Below are 22,510 nucleotides of genomic sequence, written 5' to 3'. Positions count from 1 at the left end.
GCAAACGTACAAAAGATATCCTACGCGAGACATTAAAGATGGCGGCGCGGACATTCTGTTTTCGTTCAGACTCCCCAAACAGTGACGTCACGCGTCTCTCTTCTGACCAATCAGTGGTCTGCAGTTTTTCACGTGTCATTTCTGGAGCTCTCATGCTGATCACCAGCAGCCCCGCCTCCCCACACGGAGACAAACTGAGTACTTTATTTTAGTGGAAAAGCAACATTAGATTCGGCTCATTAATATGCAAGCCACACCTGTTGTGACGTCGGCGTTTTGATAAGCTTTTTTGATTCGCGCGTGCATGTTATTCGTGCGTGGACCTTTTTAACTCTTTCAGAGTGGCATTTCCGGTGTCAAATGGAAATAAATAAATAATGAAATTATATACCAATGATGTAAACTACCCATAATTGATCAGTAGGGTTTAACCTAGAGGTTGGCCTTTAAAGCATAAATCTAGACTGCCAGTTTATAAACCTATCTCTTTATTTGAATGTTTCTGTCTCTCTCTGTTCCCCAGATCCACCCCCTGTCCTGCTGCCCGGCAACCAATAGAGACATGGAGGAATTAAGACGTCATTCCTGTGACCAGTGTGGGAAGAGCTTCAAGACAAAGACACATCTTACACAACACCACATGGTACACACAGAAGAGAAACCTTACTGCTGTGACCAGTGTGAGAAGAGCTTCAAGAGACAGGAAAACCTAAAAAGACACCACATGGTACACGCAGGAAAGAAACCTTACTGCTGTGACCAGTGTGGGGAGAGCTTTAGGACGAAGGGAAACCTAAAAAAACACCACATAGTACACACAGAAGAGAAACCTTACTGCTGTGACCAGTGTGAGAAGAGCTTCAAGAGACAGGAAAACCTAAAAAGACACCACATAGTACACACAGGAGAGAAACCTTACTGCTGTGACCAATGTGACATGAGCTTCAAGAGAGAAACTCAGCTTAAATTACACCACATGGTACACACAAGAGAGAAACCTTACTGCTGTGACCAGTGTGGGGAGAGCTTCAAGAGAAAGGCAGAACTTAAAATTCACCACATGGTACACACAGGAGAGAAACCTTACTGCTGTGCCCAGTGTGGGAAGAGGTTCAGGAGACAGGACAAGCTAAAGATTCACCACATGGTACACACGGGAGAGAAACCTTACTGCTGTGACCAGTGTGGGAAGAGCTTCAGGAGACAGGGAAACCTAAAAAAACACCACAGAGTACACACAGGAGAGAAACCTTACTGCTGTGACCAATGTCACATGAGCTTCAAGAGAGAAACTCAGCTTAAATTACACCACATGGTACACACAAGAGAGAAACCTTACTGCTGTGACCAGTGTGAGAAGAGCTTCAAGAGACAGGAAAACCTAAAAAGACACCACATGGTACACACAGGAGAGAAACCTTACTGCTGTGACCAGTGTGGGGAGAGCTTTAGGAGGAAGGGAAACCTAAAAAAACACCACATAGTACACACAGGAGAGAAACCTTACTGCTGTGACCAATGTGACATGAGCTTCAAGAGAGAAACTCAGCTTAAATTACACCACATGGTACACACAAGAGAGAAACCTTACTGCTGTGACCAGTGTGGGGAGAGCTTCAAGAGAAAGGCAGAACTTAAAATTCACCACATGGTACACACAGGAGAGAAACCTTACTGCTGTGACCAGTGTGGGAAGAGCTTCAGGAGACAGGACAAGCTAAAAATTCACCACATGGTACACACAGGAGAGAAACCTTACTGCTGTGACCAGTGTGGGAAGAGCTTCAGGAGACAGGGAAACCTAAAAAAACACCACAGAGTACACACAGGAGAGAAACCTTACTGCTGTGACCAGTGTGAGAAGAGCTTCAAGAGACAGGAAAACCTAAAAAGACACCACATGGTACACACAGGAGAGAAACCTTACTGCTGTGACCAGTGTGGGGAGAGCTTTAGGAGGAAGGGAAACCTAAAAAAACACCACATAGTACACACAGGAGAGAAACCTTACTGCTCTGACCAATGTGACATGAGCTTCAAGAGAGAAACTCAGCTTAAATTACACCACATGGTACACACAAGAGAGAAACCTTACTGCTGTGACCAGTGTGGGGAGAGCTTTAGATCGAAGGGAAACCTAAAAATACACCACATGGTACACACAAGAGAGAAACCTTACTGCTGTGACCAGTGTGGGGAGAGCTTTAAGACGAAGGGAAACCTAAAAAGACACCACATGGTACACACAGGAGAGAAACCTTACTGCTGTGACCAGTGTGGGGAGAGCTTTAGGAGGAAGGAAAACCTAAAAAAACACCACATAGTACACACAGGAGAGAAACCTTACTGCTGTGACCAGTGTGACATGAGCTTCAAGACAAAGACACATCTTAAACAACACCACATGGTACACACAGAAGAGAAACCTTACCGCTGTGACCAGTGTGAGGAGAGCTTCAAGACAAAGGCACATCTTGACAGTCACCACATGGAACACACAGAAGAGAAACCTTACTGCTGTGACCAGTGTGGGAAGAGCTTCAAGAGAGAGGCAGAACTTAAACAACACCACAGACGGCGGAGGCAGCCATGCAAGGTGCCAACCTGCTTAACGGGAGCAGTTAGGGGTTATGTGTCTTGCTCAAGGACACTTCGACACACTGCCCGGGACGAGCTGGAATCGAACCAGGAAGCTTCTGATTACCAGACGACCGCTCTACCTCCTGACCCACTGTTTATGCAGGTGATTATATCACTGTAATGATGTGTTTTGATATAAATCAAGATCCGTGGTCCGAGGTATTAAGAATAGAAATCAGAATACTAATATTGAGATGAATATCCGAATGATTAGGAGACAATTCCTAAAGTTCAATAAGGTTGTCTATTATAATATGAATCCATACAGTTTGTGAAATAAAAATGCTCTTTCGTTAGTAAAAGAGTGGGGAAGAAGGGTGGCGAAGAGGAGAGGATAAAGAGCAGAGGATATAAGAGACTAACACAGTGTCCAATGTTTTATATCTCTCACAGACAAAGAGTCATATTACTTGATACATATTTAACATGTAAATTCTGATGTGTAAGTACTCATGATGCATCTACTGTGTCTCGACTGTCCATATTAGTCCATAAGGTACATCTCCCTTCACTGATTATATATCATAGGCCGTTTACATTATAGTGTCGGAAGCCGATACTGAGCAGAGACAGGAGCCATAGAGCGACTGAGAACATAGTGTACAGAATATGTTCATGTAAGGATGTGTGAATAATTTTTCCTCCTTACATTCACATTGTAGGAGTCATACAGTATCATATTTATTAACTGAAGTTAAATATGACTATTCTCTATATTTACTAACTGACGTTAAATCTGGACTTCTTTATATTTACTAACAGGTTAAATATGACTATTTACTAACTGAGGTTAAATCTGACTATTTTTTATATCTACTAACTGAGGTTAAATCTGACTATTCTTTATATCTACTAACTGAGTTTAAATATGAATATTCTCTATTTACTAACTGAGATTAAATATCACTCATCTATATTTACTAAATGAGGTTAAATATGACCATTTATATTTACTAACTGAAGGTATATCTGACTATTCTCTAGTATATATAGAGGTTGAGTAGTTTCCTGTGATATATCACATTCACACTCCAAGTGAGTTAGATTAACTTCACAACTGCAAATATACCCTACCTGCAGTATTTTAGCCTGGTATCACCCTCAGTACCTGCAGTATTTTAGCCTGTTATCACCCTCAGTACCTGCAGTATTTTAGCCTGGTATCACCCTCAGTACCTACAGTATTTTAGCCTGGTATCGCCCTCAGTACCTGCAGTATTTTAGCCTGGTATCATCCTCACTACCTGCAGTATTTTAGCCTGGTATCACCCTCAGTACCTGCTGTATTTTAGCCTGGTATCACCCTCAGTACCTGCAGTATTTTAGCCTGGTATCACCCTCAGTACCTGCAGTATTTTAGCCTGGTATCGCCCTCAGTACTGGCATCAGTATCTGTGTATCCACATCAGTATGCATGGGACATATGAATCAGAGATATGAGCCTATAACGTACTGAATCTTCTAAACATGCACTCTTTAACTCTTCACAGTGTGAAAGTGCGGTCAAGACTGAAGCTTCACTTAAAGAGCAAGGGTTGGAACATGAAGATCTGCAACGTGAACAATCCATAGATCAAGACTCCACCTCAAAACGAGCAGCGGCGTCTCCCTCCACTGACATAGAGGTGTTCGACTCTCTAGACGGGTTCCTAAAGGCCAAGAACATCAATTATGCGCACATCATTTTCTCTGGCCCAGAGGAGGAGGACGGTGACATTCAGACCGGGGATCAGAACCCGAGGCCACAGATGACACCTTCATGTGAAACTGAGTCTGAGCCTGAACATGATGGGGAGCTAAGTACCTCTGAAACTGAACACAGTTCTGATTACTCAACATCTTCACCAAAATATCACTATTTAACGCTGTCCAAAAGGTTTTCCAAAAAGCTTCCGAAAAGCTTCAGAAGAGCTCCTTCCAAGTCCGATTGTAAGGATGGAGAAGGCGCCCGAGTCTGACTCCACACATCAAGGTTGAAAGACAGTGTTCTTTTCAGTGACTGTTTATTACTGTTATCAATATTGTCAGAACAGTAATATGTTTGTAGTAGTGCTGTCAGTTTATCGTGTTAATTAGATTAATTAATTACACAGCAAATTATCGCGTTATGACATTTTTTTTATCTCATTCATTCCATAATAACGTAGAATACACATTTACAGACTTTTTTTTAAAGGGGCTATGTTTTATAAATGTCATTTTTCAGTCTAGCATTGTATTATAGTAATAGGAGTTCATATCAATGTGTTTTAGTGTCTAAATACCATATTGGCGGATTGCTCAGATTCAGCCCAGCCCCTTTCGTCCTATAGTAAATCAGGTCATTTTTTTTTGAACGGCCAATATGCGTCATACGGCCGCTGGGTGATGCGATTGGCTCTGTGGTTGGAGCTAATGCCCGCCCCCATTCTACCTAGACTAGACAGCGAGTGGAAAGAAAGAAAGAAAAAAAAACACAAGCTGCTGCCACGAACTCTCATGAGCCGAGAGGGAGAGAAAGGAAGAGAGAGGAAGGGAGGGAGCGAGGGGGGCTGTCTTTTTTCTCTCTCTCTCTCTCTCTCTCTCTCTCTCTCTCTCTCTCTCTCTCTCTCCCTCTCCCTCTCCCTGCCGCGCGCGGACTCATCACCGAGAGGGAGAGAAAGGAAGAGAGGGGGAGAGAGAGGGGGCACTTGGGGGTGGGGGGGGGGGTACCTGCCGGCCGCACGCCACAGATCCGCAAACGGGAGATTGAAAGAAAGAAAGAAAAAAAAACACAAGCTGCCGTGAACTCATGAGCCGAGAGGGAGAGAAAGGAAGAGAGAGGAAGGGAGGGAGAGAGGGGGGCTGTCTTTTTTCTCTCTCTCTCTCTCTCCCACCCCCTCTCTCTCTCTCTCTCTCTCTCTCTCTCTCTCTCTCTCTGCCGCACGCGGACTCATCACCGAGAGGGAGAGAAAGGGAGAGAGAGATGGAGAGAGAGGGGGCACTTGGGGGGGGGGGGGGGGGTACCTGCCGGCCGCGCGCCACAGACCCGCAAACGGGAGATTGAAAGAAAGAAAAAAAAAACACAAGCTGCCGCGAACTCTCATGAGCCGAGAGGGAGAGAAAGGAAGGGAGGGAGAGAGGGGGGCTGTCTTTTTTCTCTCTCTCTCTCTCTCTCTCTCTCAATCTCTATCTCTCTCTCTCTCTCTCCCACCCCCTCTCTCTCTCTCTCTCTCTCTCTTTCTCCCTCCCTCTACCAGTGCAGACTGTGGACTGATTGTCACTCAAAGTGCTTATGGGCGGAGCCAGGCCATAACGGCCTGATTTCTTGAGACAGAAAAATTATGGTTTTGAGTACTTGATTAGAAATATAAAACAATGAATTAAAAAAAAAAAAAAAACTTACAAATGTCTTCAATAGACTAACAGGAATTGTGTAAAGTTGCCCAAATAGTGCTAGGAATAGCAATACATAGCCCCTTTAAATATATGGCCATTTGCATGTTCTTGGTATCTGATTCTAGGGACATCTATGGATCTCAGGGAATGTATTCCCAGTGTCAGAAATACTGTGTCTGTTACTAGGCTTGAGTAAATTGTAATGAACCAAATGAGAATATCAATAATTTTTTTTATTATCTTTGACTGTGAATAACACCATGCTCAAATTGACCAGACCTGAAAAATCTAAGCAAATTAATAGATGGAAGATGATTAAACAGAAGGTTTTGTAGATACAGTACTGAATTCTGCCATCCGGACACATGCAATTTGAAATATGATTATAGAATATCAGGCATAAAATGGTTATGCGATTAAAATACGATTAATTAGATTAATTAATTACAAATCCTGTAATTAATTAGATAAAAAAAAATGAATTGCCTGACAGCACTAGTTTGTAGTTGAAGTATTTACCTTGTTTAAAGGTACTATAGATAATCCTTATGTAGAGTAATCATTACAAATATATAGGCTACATCCACAGCTTTTAGAAAGGTGCAGAATAAATGTATTGCTTTTCCCCCAAAAAAGTATTGGTTAATGGATTTATCATTAAAAACAAATTGTGGGTACAAAATGAATGTTGCAGCAGGCATGTATCCCCTCCCGACTTCCCATTTCTCCATGTGGAATACACCTGATAAATGACATGCTGGTGCGCTAGTGCGACACCTTGTGGCTGAATGTTATCTATAACACCAGCCAGTGCTTCAACCAGGAAATGCCCAAGAGAAAGTTTATGTTGTAATCCATGATGCACATAATTCCTTTTTTTCCCAGGTAATCTCTTGGTTACAACAAGATTGTAACAGTAATACATTTTTATAGTTTATACGTGACGAGGCTTTCATTTTGGGTAAACGGAGTTTGTTTATCATGGCGACTTGTGGCCCTGTAGTGGTCTGAAAATAGTTACTGCATCTTAACACTTTCCCGGCCACTTGGATGCGTCTAATATCACTCTAGACGGCCAGCATATCAAAACAGACTTGCATAGTCCGTGGGGCTGTTTGTAGAGCTAAATCTATACTTTATAGTATTGCTATCTGTCCATTCTCATTGTCAATTGAGACCATAAACCGTCCCTTCAAAATGGCTTAAATAAATAGTTTTTTCATCAATACGTCCTCATTTTATAGCGTCTTGAATATAAGATCTGCAGTGCCGCTCGGCGACCTTGAATAGGTTATTAAAATGGAATAAAAGCCAAAACAACTATAGGATATTTCATTAATATTTGAAGCTCTCCTCTGATGATAGCATGTCTCCCCCGGGCCCTCAGGCTGTAGGGTCCAGTGCCCCTCCTGATCAGCATGACGACAGCTCACATGCTATAGCTCACATGCTCGTCTCTGTACATCTGCCCCCCCCCACACACACACACACAACACAGGCCAGTGAGGAGGGGGCAGATGAACATTCATCTCAAACCAGACCATATATGGCAATTGGATACAAGCACACACACATGCACACACACCCCTCCCTTCTCTTATTTTGTCCATGAGGTATAAATGTCATGTGTGTCTTCATTCTGAGAGACTTGAGTCCTGTGGAAGGGCTGGTCTGAGTTCTGTGTTCTTGTGTTCGACAATAAAGACACCGTCTGAGAAATACAACTTTGTCGCTCTGAATATCTGGTCAGCTGGTTCATACTAATATCAATCTAAGGACTTGGGATGGTTTGATGGGAGGAAATCCCTAACACAACCTTCCCACGGTCCACAACCGTTGGATTCGAAACACGGGTATATACGTCCTTTGCTGCCATTGTGTTAAAGGTTTACAAAATAATAAAAAATTTATGTTTGATTGATTGAAAACTTTATTAACAGATTGCAGAATGGGTACAGTACAGTACAGCTCAATACATACAATTGTTAAGGGGATGCAGACCAGAGAAAGACTTTCGTCTTGTTTACATGAGGGTCCCCCATTTTCAATTCATCGTAACATGACATACAGATAGACAGTACTGCTACATCTATACATTTATGACATACCAGATTTGCAAATACAGTACTGTTTGTGATACGAAAAGAGTCCAGAAAAAAGAGTATATACATTTGACGTAGAAACTGTATATTGGAGGAGGTTGGGTAGGTGGGGGGGACTGTACATTGGGGGAGGTTGGGTAGGAGGGGTGGGTGGGGGACACTGTACAACTGTACAAGCAAAACTGTACATTGGAATATTGACAAGACCATACTTGGTAATTTACTGTACATTGGAGGGGGTTGTGTTAGGACATTTACAGGGGCCAGTTTCGACTTGCAGTCAGTTGCAAAAATTTAGTGTTTTTGAAAGTGGGTAGTGATTCATTTTGACAGTGAAGTATATTGGAGGAGGTTGGGTAGGTGGGGGGGACTGTACATTGGGGGAGGTTGGGTAGGAGGGGTGGGTGGGGGACACTGTACAACTACAAGCAAAACTGTACATTGGAATATTGACAAGACCATACTTGGTAATTTACTGTACATTGGAGGGGGTTGTGTTAGGACATTTACAGGGGCCAGTTTCGAATTGCAGTCAGTTGCAAAAATGTTGAGTGTTTTTGAAAGTGTGTAGTGATTCATTTTGACAGTGAAGTATTCATTCATTAATGTCTATCGTATCTCTGATCGTATAGTGGAAATTACCCTTCTCTCTGCATTTGTTGCATTTCAATTTGGTTCGGTTGCAGGAAGGAAGCACGGCCGAGATGTTTTGAATAAAGCAGCTATGTTTATTCCATTCCAATAAACACAAACTAAATGAATCAAACAAGTACTGGATTTACTTTCTATATCTAAAATCATCGTCTTCGGTTTGGCTGTCGGTTCATGTCTCTGATCGGCTGGTGCCGAGCTCAGAACGTCTTCTCCGGTTTTGTTGTCTCAGGTCGTCTCGGCAACACGAGGCCCGTCCTTTGTTTGTGCTGGTTGGCACGGCAACCCTGGTCTTCCGTGATCCCCTGGCTCAGAGCTGGGAGCGCTCGTTTTGTCTTCTCTTTTTTGGATCGTCTTCCCAGCGTCTGTAGATAAAGACAAATCTCTGCCCCTTTTTCCTGCGTCATCCTGGTGACTATAGCTAGGGGCGTCACTGCTTTCTATTGGTTTAACATGATCTCGGCCATTTTGGATCCTTAAAGGGGTCAGGTCCTATTTACATCAACTGTGGGTGGGGGCACATGGTCACGTTTAACCATTAGAGGGGCACCAATAGGCCACATCCTCTAATTATTTCCACTCAAAAGGGCACTTTTGCATGACATTATTTAACCATGGAGCACAAAAGCACTCAAAAGGGCACTTTTGCGTGATGTTTTTCAACTGCAGGAGCATATGGTCAAGTTTAGACCATTGGAAGAGCACCAATAGGGCACACCCTCTAATTTTTTGCCACTCAAAAGGGCACTTTAGCACGCGTTTTTGCCCCCCCCCCCCCTGAGTCATTTGAGTCTCAGTGCTTTTATTGATGGCAGTATCACATGTTTTAGCCTATGCTACTGTAGATGCCTAGCTAAGTAGCTAGCTAACTAAAGTTACCTTTCTTAGTTGATTCTATCTAGGGTGACCAAACGTCCTCTTTTGCACGGACATGTCCTCTTTTCACGCCCTGTCCGGGGCGTCCATTTATTTTTTTTTATTCATGAAATGTCCGGGTTTCATAATTTTTGGCACATTGCACAGAATACTACGGTACTCTGTTGCGTGTGACGTAATCCCAGAGAAGACTGCTTTGTGGACGGAGCTATTACATCACACGCAAACAGAGGAAGCGGACGGATTTGATTCTACTCGCAAACGGAGCAGCATTGATTCTGCTCACAATGCTAGGCAAGTGTACCTTTACAGATTAACTGCAGAGATACATTCCCAATTTACTACGCCGGTCGCGTCTATTCTTATCCTAACGGATTTATGCTTCCGCGTTCGCGTTTTGCGAATCTGATTGGCCACTGCCGTTTCTGGTGCGATCTGATTGGCCACTGACGTTTCTGGTCATGTGACATGTGCGCCCAATCGCGTGACGCGCCCATTTCCGCCTCGACCAGCAGCAGACTACCTAACGCCTAGTTTATCACTGGTTAAGCTTAGGCGACTCTTTCGAAGTTGGTTAAGGTTAGAGTTAGAGGGCTGGCGGTCTATCGCCCTGCTCTAAGACAAACTCTAACCTTAACCAACTTCGAAAGAGTGCCTAAGCTTAACCGGCGAAAGAACTTGCCGTCACACGATTGGCGCGACCAGAAACGTCAGTGGCCAATCAGAGCGCAAAACGCGAACGCGGAAGCATAAATCCATTAGGATAAGAATAGACGCGTCCCGGTCAAGACAAATGGGAGGCGGAATGCAACGCGTGCAAAGCTTTCCCATTATGTTTCGGTGTCTAATAAAGGTACCGGAGATCTCAATGCATCTCAATGCTCACATGGACGCAGAAAAACATTCAAAATAAAGCTGTGCGAGGCGAGAGTTTGACGGCAAAGTTGACCGAATTGATTGAAGTATGCAGCTATATACAGACAGAGAAAGAAAATAATTGAAAACTATTTTGATGCCTCAAAATTATGTTTTGGCTTGATTTATGATGACATAAGATGCTTATGATACAATCAAGGATTGTGTGTAATAAATTCGTTTTGTACACTAATTGCAAGGTACCCATGTACATGTCAAAATACTTCCCAAAGGTCAGTGAATAGTATACCACGATCACAACACCAGAGGGAGCTCCACAAATCATGTTAAACCCAGATTCGGCTCAAACAAGGGACTAAACACGTTTCGCAATTATGCCACATCAATGTGGAACGCCCTACCCAAAGCTGTAAAGGAATGTGAATCACTACCCACTTTCAAAAACACTCTCAAAGAACACCTACGGGAGACTGCAATTCGAAACTGGCCCCTACAAATGTCCTAACCCAGTTGTACAGTAAATTACCAAGTATGGCTTTGTCAGTATTCCAATGTACAGTGTCCCCCACCCCTACCCCCCCCCCCCCCCCCCACCTCCAATGTACAGTCCCCCCCCCCCACCTAGTACCCAACCTCCTCCAATGTACAGTTTCTATGTCAAATATACACTCTTTTCTGGACACTTTGTATCACAAACGGTACTGTATTTGCAAATCTGGTATGTCATAAATGTATAGATGTAGCAGTACTGTCTATCTATCTGTATGTCGTGTGTGTCATATTGAAAATGGGGGACCCTGATGTAAGCAAGACGAAAGTATTTCTCTGGTCTACATCCCCTTAACAATTGTATGTATTGAACTGTACTGTACCCATTCTGCAATTTGTTAATAAACGTTTCAATCAATCAATGCAAATGTAAACAGATCCGAAACTGCATAGTGTACTTTTAAATGAGTATCTTTGTGAGGTTACTGTTTTATAATTTACATTACATTGAAAAGATATTTTTTAAAGTTGCATTTTCTAATACAGAAGAGGTATTATTTAGAACATTAATTCATATTTGTTTTGTTATTTATTTTGTCCAGTAAGACTTGAAAATAGCTATTATTTTGTTATAGGTTGATTTTTAAGTTATTTTTGTACCATTGAGATTCGTCATATAGATTACTTTAGGCATAATAAAGCATGTTGAGTAACTTTAGTTAGAGATATATTATGTTGTTATATAAATAAAATAATATAAATAATAATTGGATATCCATACAGAGGAGGCATACTTTAAATATATTAAAATGATAAGGCATCTTTGAGTAAACTTCAAGTATCTTTTAAGTATCTTGAGGCTTGAGTGTCCTCTTTTTTGGAAATCACAATATGGTCACCCTATTCTATGCTAACCCGTGTTCTCAATTTTGAAATAAAGCAGAAGTGTAAAAATCCTTTCCTAAGGGATAATTAGCACAAATATACCCATAGGACTTTACAATTCAGTGTAAATTGGTTTTTAAAGCTAATTTAAGAGTGGTAGTAAACTTAAAAGGGGGCTAGCAGCACTATGGTTACAGAATGCCAAGGAGAGAAAGAAAACTGAAGAACATTAAAAAGCAGCTGAATAATGCTGTGAGAGGCAGCTTCTCCTTGAAAGATTGGGTCCAAAGCAACAACAGTCAGGGAGGAGATAAGGATAAAGGTATGGATTTGTAAGTCCTCACTGCTAGTTATGTACTAGCTTGTCTCGCAGAGCCATAGTTTGGATTATCACTGAGAATCCGGTGCTAACACAGAAGATGTGTCTTAAACATTTAAATTGACGAACCAATTGCTAGGTGCCCCTGCCCTTCAAACAGCCTGAGTCGGCCACTGCCTGAATGCAAGTATGAAAAGTGTATTGATACATTTCCCCACAGCCCACTGTAGTACATTCAACTGCTTAGGCCAAAATGTATGAGACACTTTAGAAACAAGGTGATCAAGGTATTTTTATTGTACATTTTCACAATATACAAAACAGTAGGCTACATTGTATCAACCCAACCCACCTACCTACCAGATCTATACCACTCGATTAAAGTAAGTCATTTTACACAATTTCTTTTTAAACTATGTTTATTGGTATTTCTTTTCTTTTTTTTCAGTTTTACAGCATCAGTTCAACAGTTCAACAACCATACAAAAGGAAATGCTGCCAACTGCCCCCCCCCCCTCCCCGAGTTACAGAAAAATAGATTCAAAATAAAAATCAATGGGCGGTCAGGTGGCGTAACGGAGATTGCGTTCGTCACCAAACCCCGGAGCGGCTAGATTCGCCTGTTCGAATCCAGCTCACAGCTCCGGGGTTGTCACCAGCTTGGCTGGCCGTTCACACTAATACAATTGGCAGTATTAGAGGGTGGGAGAAGCTGGCGGGGTGGGTCCGGGTCGTTGTAAACAGCGACTCCTACAGTTCGGTCGGGGCGCCTGCTAGGCGCGGATAGGACTTGAGTGGGATAGTGTGATCCTTCCACACGCTACGCCCTCTCAGTGAGAATCCGCGCTGCCAGGTGAAAAGAAGCTGTTGATTGGCTGGACGTGTGTCGGAGGAAGCACGTGATAGCCTCCACTCTCCCAGACCGACTGTGGGGGGTAAGTGCGCAGCGACCAGGAAGGGGATTGGGAATTGGCATAACGACTAACATTGGGATGGGAGAAAATCGGAGGAAAATGGAGGGGGAAAAAGATAAAAAAAAAAAAAAAAAAAATCAATAAACAAAAAAAAAAGAACTCTAGGCCAGACCCCCCCTCCCCTCCCCCAGACTAGGACCTCAACCCACGACAGCTGCTCCAAATCCTCTGAGTCTGGCTCTGGTGATAGTTACCTCATAGTCGTCCTGTGCCCCGCAGTGGCGTGGAGCGACTTAAAACAAAGTACACAGAGATCCTATTGAGTATACTGTTTAGTATAAGTACATGGGGATCCTATTGAGTATACTGTTTAGTATGAGTACATGGGGATCCTATTGAGTATACTGCTTAGAATAAGTACATGGGGATCCTATTGAGTATACTGCTTAGTAGAAGTACATGGGGACAGGGCCGTAGCCAGGGTTTAGAAATTAGGGAGGTCCATTTTTTTGTTTTGTTGCCCAGACCGGCCCACTATAATCGGTCGGACACCACCCAGCCAGGGTTTAGAAATTAGGGAGGTAAATTTTTTTGTATACAAACTTTATTATCTAGAGATCAACTTAACACTTTAATCACCGGGAACGCCGTAACTCGTCTTTCCCCGCCATGCTCATTCTGCCGAAGACGCCGTAACACGTCTTTGATCTGTTTACATCTTTTTTCCATTTTCCCAATCTGAACTTCACCGCGGAGCTTTTGGCATTGAGTTTGAACCGGAAACTGCATTTCCTCTCAAATTACACTAGGTGGCAGTGTCCCCCTATTTTCTAACACTGTATCCCAATATAATGATATTGCAGCCTACAATGAAGCTGACATTTGATTGGCCAGCATACCTGACCACAGGTATAAAAGTTTACGCCGTCCCAGAATCGACAAGGTTTTGTTGGGGAGAGAGATAGAGAGAGATAGATAGAGAGATAGAGAGAGAGATTGAGAGAGAGATATTTGCATTGAGATCAGCCTATAGTCGTATAGTTATAGTTTTATACAGTATAGTGGTAGTATCAGAATAATTGTAAGGTTTCAGCTGTGCTTTAGAAGTACTTAGTCGTGCTAACTAGTAGTACTATTGTGAGGGATTAGTGTGTAGTCTAGTTAGTATATTTTAGTAGTAGTAATAGTAGTTTGATCAGTTAGTTATTCCATTTAGATTATTAGTTCAGTATGAGGAGACGTAGTGTAGGTAGGCGAGGGGACAGGCCGACGGCGGATCGGTTTGTTCAAACCAAGCTGGCATTTGGACCCGTTGCAGCACCAACGACCGGTCCGTTGGTAGCTCCGACCGGGGAGAGCCGTGAGACCGTCGCTGGGCCCAGCGACGTGTCTCGCCCCGGGACCGGGAGCGTATCTCCCCGTCGCAGTTCGAGGAAGAGGAAGGTGGCTGTGCTGATATCTTCTTCAGACTCATCGGACAGCGATTCAACTGTTCATGAATCTGACGGCAGCGCCGATTGGAAACCACCAGGTAAGGTCGTGTAGATGTGATTGTGTGTGTGAAACGTGTATATTTGATGATGCTTTACCTAACGCTAATTGATTCATTGTATACTGTGAATATGTAACGCTAGTTCGCCAACCAACGCCGGTATGCATTCATTATAGATCGGGAGTCATCTGACGACGACCTTGATCTTGGTCGGAGATACCATGAATCTGATTCATCTCACGACGAGGGCCATGACGGGGGACATGGTGGTGGTGGTGGTCGAGGGGAGAAGGGTAAGTCATTTTGACGAATGCAATGTGAATATTGTGTATTTACATGCATGTTCAAATCGATACAGCTACATTATTTGGAGATTCATATAGGCCTTCTTGATTCACCACCACATGTGCTGGGGAGTTCATATGGGGGGGAGGAGTGACCATGGCTTTGATGTGTGTGTGTGTGTGTGTGTGTGTGTGTGTGTGTGTGTGTGTGTGTGTGTGTGTGTGTGTGTGTGTGTGTGTGTGTGTGTGTGTGTGTGTCATACAGGCCTTGATTCACAATTATCTGCATCTAACTAATGTCAAGTTCTTTTATTTGGAGATTATATTGTCATTATTTTATTCATGCAGGTTCAAATCGATACAGCTACATTATTTGGAGATTCATATAGGCCTTGATTCACCACCACATGTGCTGGGGAGTTCATATGGGGGAGGAGTGACCATGGCTTTGATGTGTGTGTGTGTGTGTGTCATACAGGCCTTGATTCATAATGATCTGCATCTAACTAATGTCAAGTTCTTTTATTTGGAGATTATATTGTCATTATTTTATTCATGCTGGTTCAAATCGATACAGCTACATTATTTGGAGATTCATATAGGCCTTGATTCACAACCACATGTGCTGGGGAGTTCATATGGGGGGAGGAGTGACCATGGCTTTGATGTACGTGTGTGTGTGTGTGTGTCATACAGGCCTTGATTCACAATGATCTGCATCTAACTAATGTCAAGTTCTTTTATTTGGAGATTATATTGTCATTATTTTATTCATGCAGGTTCAAATCGATACAGCTACATTATTTGGAGATTCATATAGGCCTTGATTCACCACAACATGTGCTGGGGAGTTCATATGGGGGGAGGCCGCCTGACTTTCCGTGTCTACAACCCCAACAAGCCAACCCGGTATGGCATCAAGTCGTACTTCCTGTGCGAATCACGCACAGGATATTGCTTCGCATTCAAGCCATATTGCCGGGATGGCGCGAACCTGGGGGACACGGTCGTCGGTCTGCTTGGACGTTTGTCTGGCGCCGGTTATACGTTGTTTATGGATAATTTCTGTAACTCTGTGAGCATGTCCGCCAGGCTCCGACAGTTGAGGACCGATGTCTGTGGTACCCTCAGGAAGCACCGGGGGGAGCCAGCCATCATAAAGAACCTGACCAAAGCTGACATCGGTGTGGGGGAGCGCATTGCTGTCAACAATAAGCAGGTCATGATCGTGGCATGGCGCGATAAAAGGATTGTGAAGACCATCACCAGCTTCCACGAGGACACCATGGAAATGGCAAGAGTGTGGCAGAAGCAGAAGAAGGGCAAAGCGGTGAGGGTGGAGATGCTCAAGCCGTCAGCCATCATGTCTTATAATAAATTCATGAAAGGCGTCGACCAGTTGGATCAAAATCTCTCGTACTATCCGGCTGCACGTAAGACTGGAAAGTGGACCAAAAGGTTTGTGATGTATCTGATCCAAATATGTATGTTCAACGCTTTTGTCTTGTACAAAACCAGGCACCCACAAGGGTATTATTACAACCTCTTCCGGTTCACCAGGGCTGTGGCGCGGACCTACACAGGGGGTCAGGAGTTGAAGATTCCTGGGGTGACAGAGGAGGAGGAGGCGGAGGCAGGGGGTGGGGGTGAGGAGGAGGCAGGGGCTGAGCAGGTGGGGCGTGACGGGCAGCGCGACCCTAGGGCCCCACCGGGGGACCCGCAGAGCAGATTAGTGGGTGGCTTTGGGAAGCATGTAATGGTTGCATACAAAGCCACCCCCAAGCAAAAGCTACCGTGTAGGAAATGTCGGGTCTGCAGTAGGCGTGGCCTCAGGAGTGAGACCAGATATTTTTGCACATCGTGCAAAGTCCCCCTGCATCGTGACAAATGCTTCACTCTGTACCACACAAAGAGGGATTTCTCTAAATAGTTTCTTTATTAGTTGTCATACAGAAGTACAGACTACTTCTAAATAATCCGGCACACAGAAGTACAGATTACTTCTAAATAATCCATCATTGTGTGATACAGACAGAACCATGTGTACCACTCCGGTACATAGTATACATTTACATTTACATTTAGTCATTTAGCTGACGCTTTTATCCAAAGCGACTTACAAGTTCTGTACGACAAGACAGCAAGAAGGGTACAACTCTATCAGCTGAGTAACAATGTTCATCAAGTGTTGCGTGTTACAGTGTAGGTTAGTTTATTAGGACAAGTGCATGACAGTAAGGTTAGTCAGGGTCTTTTATTTTATTTTTTTTATCATTTCAGATAATGGTTGAAGAAGTGAGTCTTTAGTCGACGGCGAAAGATTGGACGGGATTCGGCTGTCCTAACTGGGATGGGTAGTTCATTCCACCATTGTGGGGCAAGGACTGAGAATAGGCGGCTTCTCTTTGATGACCCTCCGGGAGCTTGGATAGGAGTAGGTCTGAGGCGGCCAGTATAGCTAGCTGAGAGTAGTATAGTGTAGTATAGTGTAGTATAGTATAGTATAGTATAGTGTATGGGTAGTTGCACTGTTTTCTGTACAAGACAAATGCGTTGAACACATGTATTTGGGCCACGGTTGTCGATATTGCATAGGCATGTTTGGACCACTTGCAGATGAGACGTTATGTTAGCGATCTAGCTGTGTCGACTCCATTCATCATTTGCATTGTGTGTGTATATAGTTTATTTTTTATTTATCTTTTTCCCGCCTCATTTTTACCGTTTGCACAGAACCAATGGTTGCTGACAGTCACCCAGTTTATAAAAGTATATACTGTAGGTAACATACCACACTTTTCTAATGCAGTCCATTGGCCTCTTATTTATATACTTTGGAAGCATGTATTGGATATTTTTTGGTCCACAGATCTGGCGCTTCATCCATTTATCAATGGACAATGCAGTCATCGATGCGAGAGACCAACTGTAAGATATGCCCTGTAGTTGATCATGTGACGTGCCTGTACTGTGAATGTTACCAGCAAACTTCTAAATGCACTGAAACAATGGTTGGTTATCCTCCAGTGTTCACTTTTTATAAGGTATTGTCTTGGTAAATTACCATAATCCTATACTGTGAATGTTACCAGCAAACTTCTAAATGCACTGAAACAATGGTTGGTTATCCTCCAGTGTTCACTTTTTATAAGGTATTGTCTTGGTAAATTACCATAATCCTATACTGTGAATGTTACCAGCAAACTTCTAAATGCACTGAAACAATGGTTGGTTATCATCAGCCAGTGTTCACTTTTTATAAGGTATTGTCTTGGTAAATTACCATAATCCTATACTGTGAATGTTACCAGCAAACTTCTAAATGCACTGAAACAATGGTTGGTTATCATCTAGTGTTCACTTTTTATAAGGTATTGTCTTGGTAAATTACCATAATCCTATACTGTGAATGTTACCAGCAAACTTCTAAATGCACTGAAACAATGGTTGGTTATCATCTAGTGTTCACTTTTTATAAGGTATTGTCTTGGTAAATTACCATAATCCTATACTGTGAATGTTACCAGCAAACTTCTAAATGCACTGAAACAATGGTTGGTAATCATCAGCCAGTGTTCACTTTTTATAAGGTATTGTCTTGGTAAATTACCATAATCCTATACTGTGAATGTTACCAGCAAACTTCTAAATGCACTGAAACAATGGTTGGTTATCATCAGCCAGTGTTCACTTTTTATAAGGTATTGTCTTGGTAAATTACCATAATTTTATACTGTGAATGTTACCAGCATATGTGTCTAATGCACAGCAACAATGGTTGGTACTGATGACTGTCACCCAGTTTATTGAACATATTGTGAAATAAAAACGTCTTCATTTTTCAAGTTTTTTGCATTGTAAAGTATTCTGTATTTTATAATGTTTTCTGGACCTACACCAGTAGTTATAACTTACTTGTTCGTTAGCGCCAGGCATGGTGGTTGATAAGGTAGTAGTATTTCCAAGTGAAACTAATTGATATATTATCAATACAAGATATTATTACTTTATGAATGTGTTTATCATGTATGGACGAATAAATTGGAAAACAGGTAGGTACAGAGCAACACAGTGTCTACAACACAGGAGCAGATTATGCACAGTACATGAATGAGAAACAGTCAAAATGATTTTTTTTTAGTTTATTGCATGCACATGATCTATAATACCTGATCGGTACAATATCTACTAACCTGATCAATACAATATATTCCCACCTGATCGATATAATAGTATTACTGCATTTCAAGTTTGTCAGTCAGTCAATCAGACTGTCAGTCGGACTGTCAGTCAGTCAGTCGGACTGTCAATCAATCAATCAATCAATCAAACAATCAAACAATCAAACAATCAAAGAATAAAACAATCAATCAAACAATAAATCAATCAAACAATAAAACAATCAATCAAACAATAAAACAATAAAACAATCAATCAAACAAACCATCAAACATTCAATCAAACAAACCATCAAACATTCAATCAATCAAACAATAAAACAAACCATCAAACATTCAATCAATCAAACAATCAATCAAACAAACCATCAAACATTCAATCAATCAAACAATAAAACAATAAATCAAACAAACCATCAAACATTCAATCAATCAAACAAACCATCAAACATTCAATCAATCAAACAATAAATCAAACAAACCATCAAACATTCAATCAATCAAACAAACCATCAAACATTCAATCAATCAAACAATAAAACAAACCATCAAACATTCAATCAATCAAACAAACCATCAAACATTCAATCAATCAAACAATAAAACAATCAATCAAACAAACCATCAAACATTCAATCAATCAAACAAACCATCAAACATTCAATCAAACAATAAAACAATCAATCAAACAAACATTCAATCAATCAAACCATCAAACATTCAATCAATCAAACAATAAAACAATCAATCAAACAAACCATCCATCCATCCATCCCAGTCTAAATTGCTTTATAACACGTTCGGTAACTATTATCATGAGATATGCTCAAATCGCCCAGGAATCCTGGCCAGGCACCGTCATTTCCGGATTTCTGGCCGGCGACCAAAGTGTTAAGGTCAGTCACTCACAAAGTAATTTACAGGACGTGGGGGCACGTACTGGTGAGTGGCCTAAAGAGTGCACCAAAGCCCTGTGGTCTCTTATGCATTTATAATTTGGTGGATGGGCAAAATGCATACCAAAATGAGTTATACAACCCAACCTATTCATTCAAAATGCATTATCTATAATAAAAAGTCACCTGTTGTTGGTAAAAAATTATTTTACTGAAGTATTAACATATTTCTCCACTTGATTTGATTTGAAATCTTTATTTCGAACATGCAATGAATACAAACAAACAATAACAAAAGCAAAACACAACTCAATCTAAAATCAATGGTATGCTTGTTTGTTTGGGTAGTTTGACCCGCCAGCCACTAGGGGGCAGCGTCTCATTAGTAGTGCTGATCAGCTTAGGTGACGGTCACTCGCGATGCTGACCAAATAACGTTATCATTCATATTATTATCGACATCACCATGGCAGAGATGGCACACACAAACTACCTCAGTTTCCTCTTCCAACTCACTGTCCCTCCTCGGCCCTGCTGCCTCTGCCTGGCTGGTAGTGGCTATCTGAGGCTGTTGAACTTGTTGCACTATTATTGTGGATGATTATGTTGAAGCAGCAAACATGTCTGTAATTTTATTACATTTTTCAGCATCCACCTCTAGATTTCTGAATTTTTTCGCCCGCAATTTCTCTGCACCCCCTTTGCGCTTCTTCTGTTTCTCCATATTTCTCTCTTTTCCGCATCTGTTCACGAGAAACAGGTGAGAGAGGGGGGGGGGGGCTTATTAAGAGATGTGATTGGGCCGCTTGGGAGGCGGGCCAGCATAATGGGCCGCTGGGACAGGCTAGTGGGCCGGTCGTTGACAACAGAGATGTGATTATTTGGCCGGCCCAGTGTCAGTCAGTACCAAATGGGCCGCTGGGACAGGCTAGTGGGCCGGTCGTTGACCAAACAGCCCACGCGCAGGCTTGTCAGTCACTGCTGTTCTGCTCGTGCATGCTTTGAAAGCAAAGCCACCTGCATGTCCCCTGCCTGGGCAGAAGCGACCAAATAGTGCTGTAGCAATGCAGGGGGGAGTACCTTTGCCAAACATCAGACATTACCGGACATTTTCAACTCCCGAGTGTACATTTATATTGCGATATTTCTACAAATTTCATGAGTATTCATCTATATTTAGTAATCTAAAGACTATTAGATATGAATGTATGTACCAGTAAGAAGTGGGAATCTTTAGAATGTGTTTTGGGCGACAGTGTTTCCAAGTACAGGTAGCCTCTCTAATAGTTTATTAACTCCCTACTTGCCCCAAGAGAACGTCAAATAGTTTGGCTATGTTGCTAGCCATATAGCCAGTGTTATGTCTGACAAAAAGGCCCAGGGAACCAGGGAGCACATCACGGTCCTGGTCTGCCTCAACGCGGCTGAGGAGGACGTCCCCCCTTTTATTATTTATAAGGGGGGCTACGCGGGAGGGCCCTCCAATAGGGAGGGAGTCCCCAATGCCCTCTACGGGAAGTCGCTTCCTGAGAAATCATAAAAAAGGGGCCTTAAGACTTAAAGGGGTATCTTAAGTACACACAGATCGTGATAGCCTGACTATAATCAGATCTTGACATAGGCCTATTCCATTAATAACGATACTGTATAGTGTGGGATTAAATGTATAATTCACTTTCAATGTTAATTTAGTTTATAATGTTGTTCTGTTTAATAGGTTGTTTATAAAGCTCTAAGTGGTTCCTTATCTCATTGTGGTGTCCTTTATGTCCTGTATATGTATGATAAAGACAGACCACTTTGTGACATTATCCTAGTGGCTGTGCTGTACATAGTTTAATAGGAGCCTAGTACTGCTCTTCTAATTTAAGGCTCACAATCACCCCTGACAAGAAATAGTATAGGCATATTATGCTTTTTCTGAATCCCTATGGTCCTGAGAGTGTTGTAGATTTTGTATTCTGTGTCCCTGTTGCTCCTAGATGACACAAGGCTAAAATATAGTATATATAAATATAGTATATATAGTATATATAAATATAGTATATAATTTAGGCGGAAATCGTGTAAAAATATGTTGACATTTTTACTCAAAGAGCTCCAGTGACCTCTATATTGGTCAGAAATATTCACATATTAGCTTGAATGAAAGATGACAGTCCCCTTTAAAATGATACCAAAGACAATATTGTGAAACATTGACAGATGTCCTCGTGAGTCTAAAGCATGATATGCACCAGCATCTGAAATGCAATTTCCTGAGGGGGTGGGTATACTTCATGACTTGATAATTATGATACAGCTACCACTCAGGAAGGGCTACCATACCAAAATATAATCTACTGTACAGACATGGATCTTTAAAAAAATGATATGTAAATTTTGTCACCTTGAGTGGTACCGACAAGTGAAATTTTGGACTCTGGCCCATGGACTATTAGTGCTGTGGGTCCAGTGTGATACATTTATTTTGTACATTATCTAACGTTAACACTAACCTAAACTAACGTTACAACTAACCTAAAGTTAGTTTAGGTTCGTGTTAACGTTA

The 22,510-nt window shown here is 42.1% G+C and overlaps 2 protein-coding genes across 2 annotated transcripts in view; one reads left to right on the top strand and one right to left on the bottom strand.

Moving 5' to 3' along the window:
• LOC311243429 (uncharacterized protein) overlaps window positions 1-7,410 on the top strand; it is a gene marked incomplete at its 3' end in the record, with an annotated part of 33,176 nt that extends 25,766 nt beyond the window's left edge. The window contains exons 5-7 of the mRNA XM_084332660.1: window positions 524-643; window positions 4,131-4,350; window positions 7,385-7,410. Of these exons, the coding sequence (XP_084188786.1) occupies window positions 524-643; window positions 4,131-4,350; window positions 7,385-7,410 (366 nt within the window). The remainder of the gene's footprint in view (window positions 1-523; window positions 644-4,130; window positions 4,351-7,384) is intronic.
• A 1,825-nt stretch (window positions 7,411-9,235) lies between these two features.
• The window catches only part of LOC311243428 (uncharacterized protein), a gene marked incomplete at its 3' end in the record, with an annotated part of 42,088 nt that continues 28,813 nt past the window's right edge, over window positions 9,236-22,510 (bottom strand). The window contains exon 4 of the mRNA XM_084332659.1: window positions 9,236-9,255. Within this exon, the coding sequence (XP_084188785.1) occupies window positions 9,236-9,255 (20 nt within the window). The remainder of the gene's footprint in view (window positions 9,256-22,510) is intronic.

This window comes from Notolepis coatsorum (genome assembly GCF_963971535.1).
Source record: "Notolepis coatsorum genome assembly, chromosome: 17".
Classification (NCBI taxonomy): domain Eukaryota; kingdom Metazoa; phylum Chordata; class Actinopteri; order Aulopiformes; family Paralepididae; genus Notolepis; species Notolepis coatsorum.
Note: the sequence above shows the minus strand (reverse complement) of the source record. Positions and strands in the feature narration are given on the sequence as shown.